At 46.0% G+C, this 19128-nt stretch overlaps 1 protein-coding gene across 1 annotated transcript in view; it reads left to right on the top strand.

Annotated features, from left to right (window-relative positions):
• The window catches only part of THSD4 (thrombospondin type 1 domain containing 4), a 561701-nt gene that overhangs the window by 105414 nt on the left and 437159 nt on the right, over nt 1-19128 (top strand). Inside the window, exons 5-6 of the mRNA XM_078079143.1 lie at nt 4751-5198; nt 18036-18138. Coding sequence (XP_077935269.1) covers nt 4751-5198; nt 18036-18138 — 551 coding nt within the window. The remainder of the gene's footprint in view (nt 1-4750; nt 5199-18035; nt 18139-19128) is intronic.

The following is a 19128-nucleotide window of genomic DNA, read 5'->3' as shown; positions in this document are numbered from 1 at the left end:
TATATTCACAGGCTGTGCAACCATCTCCACTAATTACAGAACATTTCTGTCACCCCAAAAAGAAACCCCATACCCTTCAGCTGTCACTCTCTATTTTCCCCTCCCTAAATCAACCCTGGCAACTGCTAATCTTACTTTTTAAATTATTATTATTTTTTAAATTTAAATTCTAGTTAGTTGACATACGGTTCAATATTGGTTTTAGGAGTAGAGTTCAGTAGCTCATCACTTACATACAACACCAAGGGCTCATCACAACAAGTGTCCTCCTTAATGCCTATCACCCATCTAGCCCATCCCCCACCCATCTCTCTCCATCAACCGTCAGTTTGTTCTCTATCATTAAGAGTCTCTCATGATTTCTCTCCCTCTCTCTTTTATTCCCCCCTCCCGTATGTTCATCCATTTTGTTTCTTAAATTCCACATATGAGTGAGATCATATGGTATGTTTCTCTGACTGACTTATTTCGCTTAGCATAACGCTCTCTAGCTCCATCCACATCATTGCAAATGGCAAGATCTCATTCTTTTTGATGGCTGAGTAGTATTCCATTTGGTATATATACCCCCTCTTTATTCATTCATCAGTCGATGGGCATTTGGGCTCTTTTCATAGTTTGGCTATTATGTAGTCTACTTTCTCTGTGGATTTGTCTCTTCTGGTTAGTGCATATCAATAGGATATGTGGCCTTTTGTGTTTGGCCTCTTTCACTTAGAATGTTTTTGAGGTACATCTCTGTTTTAGCATATCTCAGTACTCTGTCCCCTTTGTGGCTGAATAATAACCCATTCTTTGGATGTACTGTTTTGTTTGTCCACTTATCTATCACTTGATGGACATGGGTTGTTCCTGTGTCCTAGCTGTTGTGAAGAAAGCAGTTATGTACATTCACGTGTAAGTTTTTGTGTGGACGTATGTTTTCCTTTCTCTTGGGTATATAGCTAAGATTGGAATTGCTGGGTCATATGGTAACACTGCATTTACCTTTACTGAGGAACTTCCAGATAGCTTTCCAAAGTGACTGCACCATTTTACATTCCCTCCAGGTATGTGCGACGGTTCGTTTCTCTGCATCGTCTCCAACACTTGCTCTTACCTGTCCTCTTTATTACAGCCCTCCTAGTGGGTGTGCTCTCATTTTATAGGTAAGAAAATGGATGGTGCATTGTTTACCGAAGTTCATAGAGCCTAGTAAGTTGCCAAGTTAGAACTTTTTTTTCTTTAAAGCAAATACTTGTATGATGCGTGCTCTGTGCTAGGCATTATTTAAGTCTTTTGCTCTTATTATTTATTCTTTACAACAACCTGTAAGGAAGGTACTGTTATCATCTGGTTTATAAGTGCACACAGGGCAGGACTGGACCTAGAGCTGGGGTCCTTGGGCACCACATTTAAGGAGACAGCACTCTGAGATTCCACCAGCACCTACACGACCCTTCTGTGCTGCATCCTGTGGCCTCACTGGCCTCATCCTAGCTCTGACCCTGTGTGAAGAAACTGACACATCAGAAGATGGAGTAACTTACCCAAAGCTGCGTAAGTTAGTAAGTGGCAGAGCTGGGATTCCAACCCAGGAAACCTGGCTTCCGAGCTCAAGTCATTAACCACTGTGCTGTGCTCCCACCTAGGCCTTTGATGTCCAGACTGGGCTTTTTTCTGTTTCTTTCTCAAGACCTACATTTCCCAAATTTGACAAGTGAGGAATACAAAGTAAAATCCCAAAGATGGGTTATGGGGAGACCAAACAGAACTAACTGAACCCACAGCTTGCCAGGTACCTACCGCATGTTCCCTGGAAGGGTTAACTGGCCACACAATTTCCCTTGGCCACATCTGTGCTTGTTATCCCAACGCTGCATAAATCTGCCTAGTTCGTGTCGGCCACCCTGCAAGTGTCCAGATGGACCCTGTCCTGATGGGGAAGGGGCCATCCTGAACCGTCAGGATGATGAGTTCTGCCCGCTGTAAGGAAAACACATGCTCTCTTGGCCAAGTGGGGATGAATCTGCCCTTCGATCCAGTGTCCCGATTCAAGGATGCAGAAATCACATCTCTCACAATCACACCCCGACCGGCGGCTCACTCTTGGTAGCCTGTTTATCAGAGTTAACTGCTCGTTTGTTTTTGAAACATCATCTTTCCAGTGGTGATGCTGTTCCTGTGGGTTTTGCATGGTTCTCCAGTTTAGGCCGAGGCTCCTGGAAGGTAACGTGGATACAAAAATGTTCATCGGCACATGCGTAGTTTACCTCCTCAGGGTGATGGGCAGTCTTTGGAAAGACGCTTACCCAAGTCATCAGCCAACAGTAGGTTCTCCCTCTGCTGCCTATGTTCCCCAAGAGCAGGATCAAGTCAGTCCCGGTTCAGTAGCTCTCGGTAGGTGAGATGCAACAGTGCATCCTGGCCCAGGCCGGCAGATTTCTGTTACGTCAGAAGAAAATTCTACAGCTGTTGTTCTCCATTAAAAATGGTCACTCTTGGGGCGCCTGGGTGGTGCTGTCGGTTAAGCGTCTGACTCTTGGTTTTGGCACAGGTCATGATCTCAGGGTGGTGAGATGGAGGTCCTTGCTGGGAGTCTGCTTGAGTTTCTCTCTCCCTCTCTCTCTGCCGCTGCCCCCCCCCCCCCCCGCTCTTGCACACACTCTCTCTCAAATCAATCAGTAAATCTTTTAAAAATACGATCACTTTTATGGTTGCAGTTTTACCCTTTTGTTTGGAATTTCAACTCCTCAAAGCTGTGGGACTCTGGACCAGCGGCACCAGCAGCACCTGGGAGCTTGTTGGAAATGCAGAGTCTCAGGCCCCACCCCAGACCAACTGAATCAGAATCTGCCTCTAACAAGATCCCTAGCTCATTCCTGGGCACATCCAATTTGAGAAGCACTGCTCCACGTGTCCTCATTTCTCTATTACCTTCAGCTGGCGTCTCTACCCAGCGTTTTCTTTGAGGCTGGAATTCTTGGTAGGCTTTCAGATCTTAAAAAGAAAAGACACACACATACAGAAATTCTTTCCCTCGCCTTTACATGATGTCATTCATTTTACCTGGCCTGCCACAAGAAAGAAAAAGGCAAATTACATCCAAGTTATATATATGTTTTTAAGACTAACTTCTTAATTGCATGTCTTAAAGCGGCACACTGGATCCCCTATCATTAACAGAGTCCCAAGTGTTGGCAAGATTAATTGAGAAATGCCTCAAGGCAAAATAAACACTGCAGCGCAGTTTAATTCAAAACCATATCAGCTAAGAATGAAGGTGCAATTAGTGATAAAGATGTTAATAATTAGTTGTGGTCTGTTAAATTTTATATTCAGTGGTTACATAGAATGAAGAAAGAATTTCCTCAAGAGGACAGAAATTAATGTTTCACCTTGATTGCTGTTTTAATGTGCTTATTTTAATGGGGCCATCCTGTAGAAACCCTTGGGCACATTTCCAATTTTACATAAATGTAGAATTAATTATTATGGAAGCATATAATTGTAGAGCTGGAATGACCTTCGTGGTCATTAGATCCAGCTCAGACATTTTACAAAGAAGTAAGAAATGATTTCTTCAGGTCCTGCCACGGAGTATTGGAACCTTGCTCCCCAACTCAGACCAGTGACAGTGAAACCTTTCTCACATCCCTGCAGACACAGACGCTTCTTTTTGCCTCAGAATTCCCAAATTACCGTGTGTAGTTGCTCTCAAGTCCCTTACCCCACATTACCCCATGTTCTGGTTGCTTTCTGTTGTAAGGTTGGGGACTTGGGAACCATATCTGACTCACTTTTATATTCTTGACCATTCCTAGCTCTGGGTTTTGTAAACAGTAGTCGCACAATAAATTTACATGCATTGTGGTGTGCTGGAGCTGTTGTATCCCATTCGCTAGAGCTGGTTGTGTCTTCACGATGGTGGCTTGAGATTGGCCATGGCGGAAGCATTTATACCCTGGATGTAGATAAATGCCACAAACCAGGGCTATCTCCCCCACCCTGCCCCGGAAAACCAGTCATTAAACATTTACCAGCACATAGTTTACGTGATTTTTCTAAGGTCTCACGAGGCAACAGGTCTTGACGAAATCTGAAGATTATACCAACACGAAGATGCCTGTTCACCCAGCATTCGGCGTGTATTGCCTCAAGAGTGATGGATAGCCAACTGTTTGACCTCCTCTGATTTCTTTGGGGATTAATTTTGACCGAGAGCAAGTCAGGCCTCAGGGCTGCATTAGGGTGTGGTTGCTTAGCTAAATTCCACTTACCTGGAAAAGCTATTTGGGCATGAATGGTAATGGAAACTGGTCTGAAATATCAGGCACAGTTGAGTGAGAAAAAAAACCCCACAGATTATTTTCAGAGAAAACAAAGGAACAGGAAGTTACTGTGGCCGAAATTACAATTATATCCTTATACTTCTCAAAAACCCTCAGTGGCTCCCTGCAGCCTGCAAACAGGCCCAAAGGCCCTGCCGTCAGTCACATACTGACCACAGCTTACCGTTCCAGCCTCATTTTCCACCACTCACACCGCCCACCTTCTTTCGACTTTCCAGCCTCCGTGGAGTCCCCTCTGTGCCAGCTTCCATGACGTCCCCTTCTCCTGGAATGCCCTCCCTCTACCTCCCTGGTCCACCATAGGCTCTGTCCCGGAGTTTCTGTCCCTCCCCTGTCCCCTCCGTCGTGGACCACAGCTTCGGGGTTAACACAGGACTTCCTATGACTCAGTTCATCTCCGCTTGTGTGTCTTTCTTTAGGAGCAGGACCCGTGGTCCCATCGGCCCTGGCAAGTATGGCTACGGGAAGGCCCCGTACATCTTACCACTGCAGACGGACTCTGCACACTTGCCACAGAGGCTTCGGAGGCAGAGGCCCCCGCCCCAGCATTCCAGGGCCCAGGCAGCATCCGGTCCTAGCCACGGCTACGGCCCGCCAGCCCACCGGGCTCCCCAGCACGGGCCTCTGTACCAGAGTGACGGTGGCCCTCGTTCTGGACTGCAGACCTCCGAGGCCTCCCTCTACCAGCGGCCCTTGACCCACGACCAAGGCTTTCCCGCAGCTTCCAGTCTCTTCCAGGGCCCGGAAACCAGCAGCAACCACGGCTTGGGGGCCCCCAGGGCAGCTCCGAGCTTCTCGCAGCCCGCCCGGTCCGCAGCCATCTCCTGCGTTGGAGCCTATCGGCAGTACAAGCTGTGCAACACCAATGTGAGTACACACAGCCTCATGCCGGCCGGGGGGCCGCTGTCGCCCCTCTTTCTGCGCAGCCATCATGTGGAAGACAGCGAGGGCCCGGTCCTTTAGGCCGTGTTAATGCACCCGTGTATCTTCTCTCCCTCTCTCTTCTCTCCGTGAGTTCTCCATGGAGACTTCTCCTTTTCATAAGGTTGTGACTTCAGTAACTTGGGAATAATTCTTGACAGTCGGCTGTTGCTGCGTATCACACAACCTCCACATTCTCAGGGGCACTGTACCACTAGTATTTATTCTTTGTGCACGGGTCGGTGGGTCAAGGGCAGTTTGGCCAGTTTAGGGCCAAAGGTGGCGGTGCCCAAGACGTGGGAGTTGGCGGAGGTTTGACCAGCACCCGTCCATTCCAGTCACCATCCTGCCATTCTAGGTGTGAGCACTTTGGATACTGTATGATGAAAAAGCCTGAGAGTGAATAACTTGCTGATGATTCCATAGCTAATCAGTAGCAAAGCGAGTTATAAATGGGAACTACATAAGGTGACCAAATGTGGTTTTTAAAAAAATATATCAGTTTAAAGAGTGTATCTAAAGGAGAAAGGAATAAGAGAACGTTCAAAGTTTAAATTTCCAAGTTGCTCTATTTTTCATTAATAATTTAATCTGCCTTAATATTCTGTTACTGGGCAACAGGACAGCTGTTCCATATTAGCTTCAATTTCCTCATTAAAAATATATTTCCTGCTATAGAGTCCATAGAAACGACTTAATTTGTGATCTTAATAATTCCTCTGAATGCCTGGATTGCTTTTTAGCCTGTTCTTCCACTGACAGACTTCAGGAATTATTAGTTTTTGTAAAGCAGTAATTTTTCTAAAGCCATTACAAATCAGTCAACCATTAAGTCTTAATCACTGCTTGCTTGTAACGGACCGGGAGACGTGGAAGATGAAAGAAAAGTCGTATTATCTATCTTGTAGAGTCGTTAGGAGGATCAGATGAGGTGATTTTGAGACAGGGCTTTATAAATCGAAAAGAAGTACTTGTGTCCATGATCATACGTGGTCCTTGTTCTTGAATATCATTACTATCCTTTTAAGGATCCTTAAGATTCAGGGGTGCCTGGTGGGCTCAGTTGGTTAAGCATCCGACTCTTGATTTCAGCTCAGGTCATGATCTCAGAGTCGTGAGATAGAGCCCCATGGCTCCATGACAGCCTCCGAGGTGGGCATGGAGTCTGCCCCTCCCCCACTATCTCTCTTTCTCTCTTAAAAAGAAGTAAAATTAAAATCTTTAAAAAAATAAATGAAATTAATTCATCTGTAATGTAGAACACAGTCTCTCATTGACTAGTATGTTTCTTAATTTTGAAGACTACATAAATCATAAAGAGAAAGAAAAAGAGAGAGAGCATTTGGCACATATGTGGACCTGATATCTGCTTAGTATTTCTGTCACTTCACCTACATTTTGCAAGCACGCACATTTTGCTAGGCCTGTGCTGCTGACAGCAGGGCCACCTCTCTCCATGTGCACGTTGTAGCTTGTCTGGGTACTGGGATGACTCCACTACTAAGGACATTGAATTGCAAGGAATCTTAGAAAATGCTTGTGAATTTATGATGTCTGCCATCATTTGGCATCTGGCAAAGTAACACCTCAAACCCAGGACAGAGACGTCAGTGTCGACAAAGGATTATATAGCTTTAGTTCCGTTTTCTTGGCTGTAACATTTCACACAGTGTCCTCCCCAGTGCACCCCATCATCCCAAGTCCCATCCTACTTACCCTTATTGAGAGATGCCATTCTTTAGAGGTTCCATGACTGCCTGTCTTCTTTTTATAAGCCCATGGCTTCTTGGCTCTTGGGTCATCCCCTATCCCCCATGAACACCTTAAGACTCCCTGTGTTAGGGCTCCCTAAGACCTCTCCTAGGTTTGATGATTTGCTGGGAGGACTCATAGCTATGATTTATTGCAATAAAAGGATACAGAGCAAAGTCAGCAAAGAGAGAGGCACATGGGACAAAGTCTAGAGGAAGCCAGGCACACACTTCCAGAGTCCTCTCCCAGTGGAGTCACACAGGATTTGCTTAATTCCCCCAACCAATGAATTGTGACAATGCGTGTGAAGTGCTGTCTACAAGGGAAGCTCATTAGAGACTCGGTGCCCAAGGTTTTTACTGGGTGCTGGTCACATAGGCACCCTCTGCCTGCCACATACCAGAATTCCAGACTCCTAGAAGGAAAGCAGGTGTTGAGCGTAAACTGTATTGCTAATACAAATAGTTTGGGCAAAGTGAGTCACTCTTATCACTCAGGGAGTGATGGAAACCCTTCTGAAATCCAAGTTCCCAAATGCCAGCCAAGGACCAATCTTGCAAGCAGGCCTTTCTGAAGAGAGCTGTTTCAGTCCTGCTGTGTGGAGTCTTACTTGCACACTTCCTGTGTGGACCCATGTGCTCCAGCACCTTAGCATGGATGACCTCATGTGGACATTTATGTACCCTCCCCTACCAGTGGGCAACATGAAGAGATAACATGAATCTCCAAATTGTATAAATCTTCCTACTCCAAGAGGAAAGAGGTGAAGGGCAGTATTGTGAAAAATCGTACTAGTCTCCCAGGGAATACAGGTTATCACTTATGTCCTCTCCAAAGATTAAAAAGGAATATGTGCATTTAGAGATTTCTCCCAGTTCCTATCTGGGAGAAGAGAAAGAAGGGAAGTTAGGCCAGGGCATGTTGGAAACATCCCGATTTCAGAACTCCATCCCTTAAACTAAGTGCCCAGTAGATCCCACCCACGTTCTCGATGGAATACCCCACTTGCTAAGACTACCCCCACAGTAGAGGTCTCAGTTGTGAGATGTATGTGATGCATATGAGGGGTGGTGTGAACTAGGGGAAATGGTTTGGCAGGCTTCCAGATCTGGAAACAGTGTCTCATCACTGCTCACAGTCCCTCCCTTAACACGCTTGGGGCCCAGGGGCAGAGAAGGTGCCCAGTGCGGCGGCCTGGATGTCATTGCCCTTGGTGCTGGAGCACTTGGGGACAGGGAGGAACTCTGGGAGCACAGAGCAGAGGCCACTGGGTTGGGGAAGACTCCACTGAAGAGGGAGTAGTTGAGCTGAGCTTCTAAGGATGGCCGAAAGAGAGAAAAGGGCATTTGGGGGGCAAAAGAAACAGCTTAGTCAAAGACAGGGAGGCAGGATTGTGCCAGAGGCTCAAGGCGCCGAGGCACCTGCCAGGTCGTAGGGCCCTTCCTTTCTTAACCTCTGGCCTCCTCCTATCCACTTTAAATAATCACAGTTTTAGTGGGCATTTTGTTCTTTAACATCTCAAAGTACAGAGATTTCACATGGGCCTTGCTTGACTTCTATACATGAGGTAGATGTGTGAGAAACTTTTAGAAACACAGTGCAGAGTGAGAAAGCGATCTGATCAGCTGGTTTAACGGGGCTTAGGCTGCAGGGCGTCTGAAATAGTGGGCTCGGGAGCAGGCTGTGCTGGACACGAGCCCCAGTTTCCTTGGGCAAAGCGCTCAACTCCCTGGGACCATCTGGGAATTGGGGATAATAACAACACCTGTTCCACAGGGTTGATCGTGCACACTAGGAGCTGATACGTTAGGAAATACGGTGGTTTGACCTGGAGAAGTAAACGTGGCTCTCGTGCCTCTCCGGAGCTTGGAGCGGAGCAAAGTCTTGCCATGTCACTTTCCAAGTGCTCAGTCATGAAACTGTGGTTGAGGTGGTCAGACTAGCTCAGAGTCCCCTTTTGTCCTCTGGATTACCTGGGGTTCAGAGTCCTTTCCCTTCGCCCAGCAATAAAACACGATTGCTGGGGTGCCTGGGTGGCTCAGTCGGTTAAGCATCTGCCTTCAGTTCAGGTCATGATCCCAGAGTCCTGGGATTGAGCTCGGCATAGGGTTCCTTGCTCCTTGGCGAGCCTGCTTCTCCCTCTCCTGCTCCCCCTGCTTGTGCTCTCTCTCTCACTCTCTCTGTCAAATAAATAAAATCTAAACAAAACAAAACAAAACACAATTGCCAAGAGCCCCAACATCTCAAGTGTAATGTAGCTTCCGTGCAATCACCCTTGGGCCAGGTGTAAAATGATGAGAAAGTGAAACTACAGATAAGTTCCTGCCAGTGAATGCTTAACAACCTCAAATGTGCATGTTTAATGTGAAGCCCTACCTTGTGATGTCATCTGGGAATTTTAAACATCTAGTGTGTCTTTAGGATTGTTTGACTCCTATTAAGATGTCCTTTATGAAATACTATAAAATAAATAATAAATGCAGTCCTAATGATCTCTGCATGTAGACTTTAAAGATAAGGAAGGTTTTTTTTTAAGATTTTATTTATTTATTTGAGAGTGAGAGAGAGCATGTGCTGGGGGAGAGGCCAATGGAGAGGGAGAAGCAGGCTCCCTACTGAGCAGGGAGCCCAATGCAGGGCTCAATCTCCAGACCCTGGGATCATGACCTGAGCTGAAGGAAGATGCTGAACCGATTGAGCCACCCAGTCGCCCCAAGGAAGGGTTTTTGGGTTCTGTTTTTCTTTTTTTTCTTGCTTACATTGTATGTGAGGAAGTTAAGGTGACACGCCCCAGTATAAATAGAGATGGTTTCGGTCTTTTAGAGCAGATACCAATCTTCGACCTCTATTGGTACAACACGCCAGGCCACTCGCTAGTGTGGGTTCTTACTTGGAGTCCATAAACACAGCATTGACATTGGCGGTGGGGTCAGGCGTGAGGCTGTGGGTCAGGGACACTGAGTTAAGGCAAGTCCTGGCTCTCAGTGGCTCACAGCCCAGTGGCAGAGACTCATAAATAGATCATGACAAGTATGGAGTGCAGGCAGCACTGCACGTGCTGGGAGCCTCTTTGAAATCGTACTAGGCCCGGCTTGGCCTCCTGGAGAAGTACAGGAAGGTTTTCTAGGGAGGGGGAGTGACAGGGGCTCCCAGAAGGGCTGAGGAGCATGAAGGTGGCTCTCAGGGGACCTCTCGGTGGAACCAGATGTTTTTCCTGTGAGCAGAGGCTTCCCCTGCAAGTACGTCCTCAGGAACGAAAGGGCAGCATGGAGAGGTCTCCGTGGTTTATCCGCAGCCCTGCACTTTCTCAGCTGTGGCTAAAAAGAATGAGTGCTCAAGGAATCAAGTAAATAGGTTTCTTCTCTGTGGAAGTTCGTGGAAGGCCAAGATTTGGAAGCAAAAGAACTGGAGTCTTGATAAGGGTGCCATGGGGGAAGGAGAAAACCAAATCACGGTCCCTCTGGTGCCTGAGGGGATGCAGTTAAAATCCTTCTACTAGCTGTTTCTGGGGGTTTGTATTATTATTTGCTAAATACATTAACAACCAAGACACTTTATGCCGTTTGTTGCGGAGGCCGAGGTGTCTCTCTCCCCACCTTCTTCTCTTAAGCACTCAATTCAGGCTTTCTCCCTCGGGACACTGACACTCTGGCTCCTTCTGGTGAAAGGCGGCTGGAGTGAGTCAGCTGGTGCAGGGTGGGGACGGGGTTACGACTTTAAAGGGCTTCACTGCCGAAGGAGACGTGATCCTGAGTTTAGACAGAGTGCACTTAACGTTATGGGGAAAAACCCCTGGGGCTAAAAGCAGATTTTAGCAAACACCAGTGTGATGAGTTCTGCTATCAGTGCCTCTCCAGTAAATCTCCCTGCAGTGGGACTGGCCTCAGACAATGGATTTGTCCGTGTGAAGTTGTTTCTGTCTCCAAGTAAGTGAAAATGAAGGGAAGATGTTGGACAAATCTCAGATATAGCTAAGCTCTCTTGAGGCAGGTTCTGTTTCTACCCCATTTCTAGTCTCCTGTTGAACAGCAGAGGATATGACAGCCTCCTGACTGTACTTTAAGGAGGAACTTAGCAAACAGATGGGCCAGGTCCAGAATTCAGAACAATTCCGTAAGGTGTGAAACTTATCAGGAACTGTGGGGCCGATTACGGGGTGGACAGGCCATCTAACCGTGGTCTCAACGGAAGTTTCTCTTATCATGAGTTTATCACCAACCTCCTCATCTGGGAAATATGTGCTGGTGTCAGCACTTTTTTGCATCAATTTCTGCTTTCCATCTCCTCAGACCACTTGGGATTTCCCATAGAAAGTTCTCTTATTGACTTTTTCTTACTCTATCAGGGACCTTTCGTAAATATATATGAAATATGTATGTGAATATATGCAAGTATAAATAGTAGAGATACTTCTTTGTATGTACAATATTTACATGTTTCATATAAATATATTTCATATATTTGAAAGATACATGTATGAGTCACACACACACACATATGTGAGTTGTTTTCATTTGTCACTTCTAATAATTATAAAAAGTAGTGCAAATAGTAAGAAATATCACAGTGGCAGAGAGAGCTGTATCCCAGTCCCTCTCCCTCGATGTAATTGCAATCAGTCATTTTTGATTTTTAGTTCCTAGAGTCATTCTCTCCATTAACTCTAATAGTTTACTAATACTTGTGCTTCTTGATACATCAACTTCAAATTTTCTCTGTTAGCTCCTCACTCCAAAAGATGAAGAAATGACCCCCTTTCCTCCCACAGCGCTTATCCCTGTTAGCTACGTTTCTATTTCCTGTTATATTTTTGATTACATATAGTATGTTAACAATTTTTATTTTCTTGATTTATCAACATTAGGGAGGATCCGTTAACTCCTTGTTTTGCAAGATTAGAAATTTAGTGCCCGGTTTGCCAAATTCTTCTCATTGCATTACATGTTTTGGCTGATGTATTTTTCTCCCTATGGCCTGTAAAATCCCTGCAAGAGACTATTTTTTTTAAAGATTTTTTTTTAATTTATTTAATGGACAGAGAGAGAGAGAGAGAGAGAGAGGGAACACAAGCAGGGGGAGTGGGAGAGGGAGAGGGAGACTTCCCACTGAGCAGGAATCCTGATGCAGGCTCGATCCCAGGACCTTGGGATCATGACCTGAGCTAAAGGCAGTCACTTAACAAACTTAGCCACCCAGGCGCCCCCCTACAAGAGTCTATTATGAGGGGTTCTTCTCTGTATCTTCCGTAGTCACAATACCTGACGCATAGTAGTAGGGGCCCAGTGAGTATTTGCCTTTGAAGAAATTTCTCCCCCTGTCCTAGCAGATGGCAGAGGGTCAGGAGGCCACTCTTACTAATGTGATCCCTAAAGTAGCGACTAGGGGGGAGTAGAAGTCTTAAATGTTTTAAAAAGTTTATATTTGGCCGTATGCTTTCTGATTAGTTAGAAGAAAGATGTTCTTGTTTAGGTCCTCTTACAGGCATAGAGATAAATAAATCTAAGGAGGGAGGAATGAACAGCACCCCTGGGATAGGTGTAGATTTGTATGAATGTTTATCCAGACTACTTAAAAATATGCGGTTTTCCTGGGTGAACAGATAGGCTTAGTCATCTTAACATCCATTGGGTCTTTGATGAATGTATTGAATGAGAGAGAAACACTTTCTCTAGAAGAACATTGTGAACTTGGATGGGGGCAAAAAAGGTGTTTGAGAACTACGAAAACCTCAGGATTTTGGAGGGGTCTTTCTGTTTTGTTTTTTGTTTTAAATCCAAAACCTTGACCCAACTCTTTTAGACAAACCAATTTACTGACTGTCCAGAGAACACTAGGAGTGGTAGCAGGTGGCAAGAGTTTTTGCAAGGTTGAATTTGTTCCAAGTGACTTGAGAAAGCAGATATGAAACATATTTGAAAAATGTGCTGGATAATTTTTAAGCAGTTTCAATCCGTGGTTGTATTATCCTGCAGCTGGAAACCCAAACTCCTTTTTCCAGCTGGGGAAGAGAAAGGGGAATGTTTGCTCAAAACACCTACCTGTCAGGGCACTTGAAGCTTCTGGAACTGCTGTAGTCATCTTTGATGTCCGCTTAGATTCCAGCTCAGCTAACATTTACTGAGCATTATTATGAACTAGAAATCTTTTTTTTTTTTTTAAAGATTTTATTTATTTATTTGACAGAGAGAGATACAGCGAGAGAGGGAACACAAGCAGGGGGAGTGGGAGAGGGGGAAGCAGGCTCCCTGCCGAGCAGGGAGCCCAATGCGGGGCTCAATCCCGGGACCCTGAGATCATGACCTGAGCTGAAGGCAGATGCTTAACGACTGAGCCACCCAGGCGCCCCTATGAACTAGAAATCTTAATGTATTACTAAGTCAGTCTTCACAAAAAATCCCTGCGGGATGGGAGTGCTGCGGGGCTTGCTACTGACATGCAGTAATTTGGGTTTAGAGAAGTGAAGTGCTTTGCCCAAGGCCACCCAGCCACTTTTCCCTGGCAGTGCAGGGATGTTAAATACATCATGTTGTCGGCTGGTCACTGGTCTTCTGATTGAATCCAGAGCAATGCAAAGGATAAAAACAATGCATGTCTGACCCATGCAGACTTCAAGGTCCTATTTCTTGGTGCCACCTTCATTGGGGATGACACCCTTCTGTCGGCTGAGGAACTGGAAGTAATTAATTATCAAGAGGTAAGTATGCAATCACCAAGAGTGGCTTCTTGAGCAATGAAGTTAGGTGCAGGCACTTGTCATCTCAGATTAACCGGGGTCTCTAGGAACGTAGCCCAAGTTTCCATAATACTCTTTGTAACTCATAGCAACCCTAGGCAATTGTCTAGATGGAACTTTGGATAGGCTCTGAAGTGCTTTGTAAGGATTCAGCTCATTATATCAAAGTCCATCTTTATTCCTTTTCCCATAAGAGACCAGTGGAAACATTCCTCCCTCTTTTGGGTGGAAGGAAGTCATTTGAAGGGAGGTTTCCCAGAGGCATCACATGGCAGTGAAGCTCCGCTCTTTGAGAGCCCCATCCTGCGTGAGCCTGATCTCTATCTGCACAGCTTTTTCCCTGTCCCACTTTTCTGGCCTGAAGATTACAAGAATCTGTGTCCATGGAAAGGATTAGTGTCTGCAGGAAATCTGCCCAAAGCCAACTCACAGTGTAAACTAGAGACAGTTACTGATAAGGTGAGGGTGACTCAGTCTATGGCATCAGGAAACAGCCCATTTAAAATGTAACAAATGTAAAATGATCTGTAACCTGGAAGTTTTAACTTCAGAAAGTCTGTTAAAATGAGAGGAGATCATATATTGATAATAGTATGACAAGTACAAACAGATGTAACCCACACAAGACATGAAGCAGAATTTCCCTGGCCTGCTTGGTTTTCATCCTCAATCCACAACTGCCTGATCTTTACAGCCGAAGCTGTAATCTGACCTTGGCCGCTAGGACTTCTCGGGCAAGGAGTTAAGGCCCCCTTGTCTGAGGACCCGTGACAGATTCACTTTGCTGTCCACACAGTCTCGAGGGGCACCATGTATGGTGGTTACTGGCATGGGTTCTGGATTCAAAGTGTCTGGGTTCAAATCCTGACTTCATCATTTATCAGCCCATGGCTTTTGGCAACTCATTTAGCTTTCTGCTGCCTTGGCTTCCTCATCTATAAAATGGGTATGATAGTTGTGGTGAGGATTACATGAGCTAAGATACATAGGATCATGTGGTGGAGTGCCTGGCATTTAGTAACTGTTCAGTAAAAGTGAGCTGTTCTTAATACTATCATCAGCCAGGCTTCTGCCTTCATCACCTTTACTATAATTTTATCTCAGGACCCACGTCCACATCTGGATCCTTTGAGCCTCGAATATGTCTGGCCTGGATCCTCTCCTACATGCTAACTGGCAGCTCACGTGGTATCCTGTGAGTCCTTGCTGGGGAGCACACAGGGCCTGGCCAGGGCTCCTGGTCATCTCCTGCAGCATCTTGTGCTCACCACGGGCTGGATACCACAGGCAACCTGCTGGGCTCAGCTGCCTTTGGGCAACTGGAGGTGGATTTGCTGCCTCAGCACCTGACCCCCCACTGTGGGTCCGATGCCACATGAAGCCCCCCCTTCCTCAGGAGGTAACTGGGCCAGGCTCAGATATAAAGAACTTATTGGTGACCTGGGGCAGGGGGCCCTGAATGATCCCTCACATGTGACTGGTTGGCTTGGCAGATGCATGTGGATGGAGTAGGAGCATTAGTGGGGCATTAAGATATACCATACGATTATAAACTACAAGCACATGTAAAGTTGGCAAAGGGCCAGTGTTTGAAAGGGCTCAGTAATGATCCATTTTTATTACACAAATATTACGTATTTATTGCAGAAAAATTAGTGTAATACACCAAAAGCTTTCTTTGTGAAAAGAAAAAATCTATAACCCACTTTCCAGAGGTAATGCTTTTAACCTTTCTTTGTCTATGTGTGTGCATACACACACACACACACACACACACACAATCACTTAACACTTTTTTTCACTTAATGGGTTGTGGACTACTTTCCATGTCATGAAATATACATTTATATCATCAAGTACTGAGCAATTCGGAATGATTCTACGTAGAGATGCATTGGTTCATGGTCTAGCCTCTTGGCATATTTTGCTAATGGAAGAGAAAGGGGTTAAGCAGCTTGGCTGGGTTTTTGTGGTCTGTAGCTTCCAATTCTGATAACTGCCACCAGACTAATTCAGGGTGGCTTCTGGCTGGAGCCTCACTGCCGAGCAGCTTGGCTTTCCATAGGTGTGGTTATTTGAGGAACAGGACATTTGCCCACTTGTTCTGGTCTGTTTCCATTATGAAAAAAATGCAACCCAGTAGCTCATCTCTAGTTTCTGATTAGGGCCAGAGTGGGTGGTCAGGCTCTGGGCTCTGTCCCTCTGTCACAGTGACCTCTAGCCAGCTGTGCCTCTTCTCCAGGCCTCAGTGTCTTCATCGATAAAGTGAAGGGTTGGGTCTGATTGTCACTGCTCCAACACTGTGATTGCCTGTTAACTAACCGGAGTAAGACTGAGGCTTGGGAGTGGCCTTTCATTGCTGCTGTGGTCCGGTGCCAGGCTGGCTGGGCCAGAATCAGCGAGGCAGTGCTTCAAGCATATATTCCTGGGCCCTTTCCCTCCCCTCCCATTGGGGTGAAGCCTGGGAATCTGTATTTTTAAAAGATCTTATTTATTTATTTGAGAGAAAGATAGAGAACATGAGCTGGGGAAGGAGCAGAGGGAGAAGGAGAGAATGTCAAGCAGACTCCGCATTCAGCACAGAGCCCGATGCGGGGCTCAATCTCACGACCCTGAGATCATGACCTGAGCTGAAATGAAGAGTCAGATGCTTAACCGACTGAGCCACCCAGGCACCCAAGAGAATCTGTATTTTTAACAAATCACTTAGTGATTCTTTCTCTCAAGTCACCCAACTGATCATATCCTCGTCAAGCTCTGGTTCTGGCCTAAGGGTTGTCAAAAACATCTCAGTGCCAAGTCCTTTATGGAGACAGCTGGTGTTGCTGGACGCCTACACGGTTCTGGCTTGGGGGCCACCAGCAGCCTGGCTTCCAGTGCCCAAGGAGACAGCCTTCCCCGGCCTGTTGGCTTCTCACTGATTGTCAGAGCTCAGCCCACCCTGTCCGTCCACTGGGCCTTTTTTCCCCACCAGTTTCTACCACATTCTGCTTCCCATAGCTTCCTGCTCCATATGCTTTGGTTCAGGCTGCAGCAGGGTTATGACCACCCAGGTGTTTGTACCAGCAGCCTCGCCTGAATGTCCTTTATCACACAAGAGATGCTTTTCCTTCCACCTGGTTTTATTCCTCCCTTCGTTCCTTCCTCTTCAAAAGACCTGGTGTTTCTGATATATACTATAGATTTCTTTATAAATCCTTCAGGACTTTGAGCTACCTTATTAGCAGTTTATTCCAGAGACTTCTTATACACAGGGTTTTTAATATTTAAGGGGCCAGATTCCTTTTCCTCTGATTATTAAAACACACACACACACATACCCCACACTTAAATAAGAGTATACTTAGGTTTTAAAAAGTTAGATCATGCTTTATCCATGATTTGAATTAGAGATTCTGATCTTATTATATTTCATATTTATTTCATGTCACATTTATAAATAAGAAAGAGATAAACCACAGGGAGCTGGATATTTTCTTTGAGTCATCTAGTATATCAGAATTACCTGGATAATTTGATAAAATACAGATTCCTGGACCTCATCCCAGACTTACTGACCATCCTTGGGGGAGGGACCCAGGATTTTGCATTTCCCGTGAGATCTCTGGGTGATTCTTTTGCATGCTAAAGGCTGGGAGCTGTGGCATTAGATGGTGGAGAGAATTTAGACAAGATGGGAAGGACACTGAGATGCAGCCTGGTGGCCACCAGACCACTTAGCCCTAACTCCAGCCTCTGCCCTCACTGGCTGTGTGGGTTCTTCTGTGCCTCAGTTTGCTCATCTGTGAAAAATCTGCAAAACTATCAGAGTGGCCTCATTGGTCACTGTGAGGATTAAAGTGTAATATGAGGATTAGTAAGTGTAATATGTTTAAAGCAGCACCTGCGCATGGTAAGGATTCTGTACATGCTTGCTGTGAATATTATCCCATGTCTGGGAATGGCACGAACAAAGTCAAACAGACGGAAATGGATGGCCTGTGTGGGGGAGGCGAGCAGACCAATTTGTCAGGAGCAGAAGGTTTCGGTTAGTGGTTTTCAAATTATGGTGCAAAAGCTTAACCTGGGGAGCTTGTTAAAATTTTAGTGTCCTTCCAAAGATTCTGATTTAGTAAACTTGGAATGAAGCCTTGAGATCTGCATTTTAAATTTTTGGTGCAGGTGATCCGCGCAGTTTCAGAAACACTGCTTTTGGTGGAGAAGGATTGGCATTTAAAGTTGGAGAGGTCTTCCGGGACGGGACTAGAGCTATGAAAAGATGCAGACACTCACTGCATATTTAATATCTGTTTTATTAGGTGTGTCCAGAAAGCAGTAGAAGCATCCGGGAGGTCCAGTGCGCATCCTACAACAACAAGCCGTTCATGGGCCGCTTCTATGAATGGGAACCATTTGCAGAAGGTAAGACTAGACCCAGCCCTGTCCAGAGGAATTATTCTTGTCTGTTCCCCAACCCTGTTCCCTGCTGCCTGATGCTGGAGGAATTGGTGTGATCCTAATTCTAGCGGCAATAGGGAGCAAAGTATGGCCCCAGGACGCAGGAGAGCCTGCAGGTAGTCTAGCTCAGAGGCATCGATAGAAAAGATAGAAGAGAGCAGCGTCTGTCCCCATCACCGGGTGAAGGAGACAGAACAGCGTTTGAGGAACTGTGGGGAGTGAGACGTTCAAACCAAGGTTGTGAGGATTGAGTGGGGACAGTTTCCCTTTTCCTTGGTTCCTGCTCCAGGCTTGTGTGGTGGCTTCAGAGGACACGTAGGGTTGTAAAGTTGCCAGTTGTGTGTGTGTGTGTGTGTGTGTGTGTGTGTGTAGGGGCCTCACATGCTGTTTCCAAAGCTGAAATGCCATAGGCAGGCATTGGTATCAAGGTTCCTGCCATTTCAAAATGGCAGCAGGTCTGATTTTGAAAGAACTTGGTAATACTGCTCTGGATCCCAGAGTCACTTTTCTTAGTTGAAACCAAAGTGATGACGTGCCTTTCGAACAGAGAAGTATTGAATTCTGGGAGATTCCTTCCATCCCAGAGAAAGTGGGCTCCAAAGGGGGGAAGGGTCAACCAAAACTTGGGGCGTTAAATACTGGTGGTCAAGTTGGCCAGAAGCGGAGAGTCCAGCCACTCTCAGTGTCCACTGTCGGCCCAAGGCAGTGGCTGGGACCCCGGTATTGGCCAAAACCGAGAGTGCAAAGTACTGTGGTCACGTCCAGGAGCTGGAGAATTTGTCCTGGGAGAGGGCTTCATAGTGATTTCATCACAAAACCCACGCCTGGGGAAGCCAAACTGTGGGAAGTCGGGTCTCAGTGGGGACCCTGGAGGAAGAGGGAGGCATTGATTTCTGCTCTGAAATTGGATGCAAGATGGTTTTTGTCTGTATATTTTCTTCAGAGGAGAATCTG

The sequence above is a fragment of the Halichoerus grypus genome, chromosome 8 (assembly GCF_964656455.1).
Source record: "Halichoerus grypus chromosome 8, mHalGry1.hap1.1, whole genome shotgun sequence".
NCBI lineage: Eukaryota > Metazoa > Chordata > Mammalia > Carnivora > Phocidae > Halichoerus > Halichoerus grypus.
Note: the sequence above shows the minus strand (reverse complement) of the source record. Positions and strands in the feature narration are given on the sequence as shown.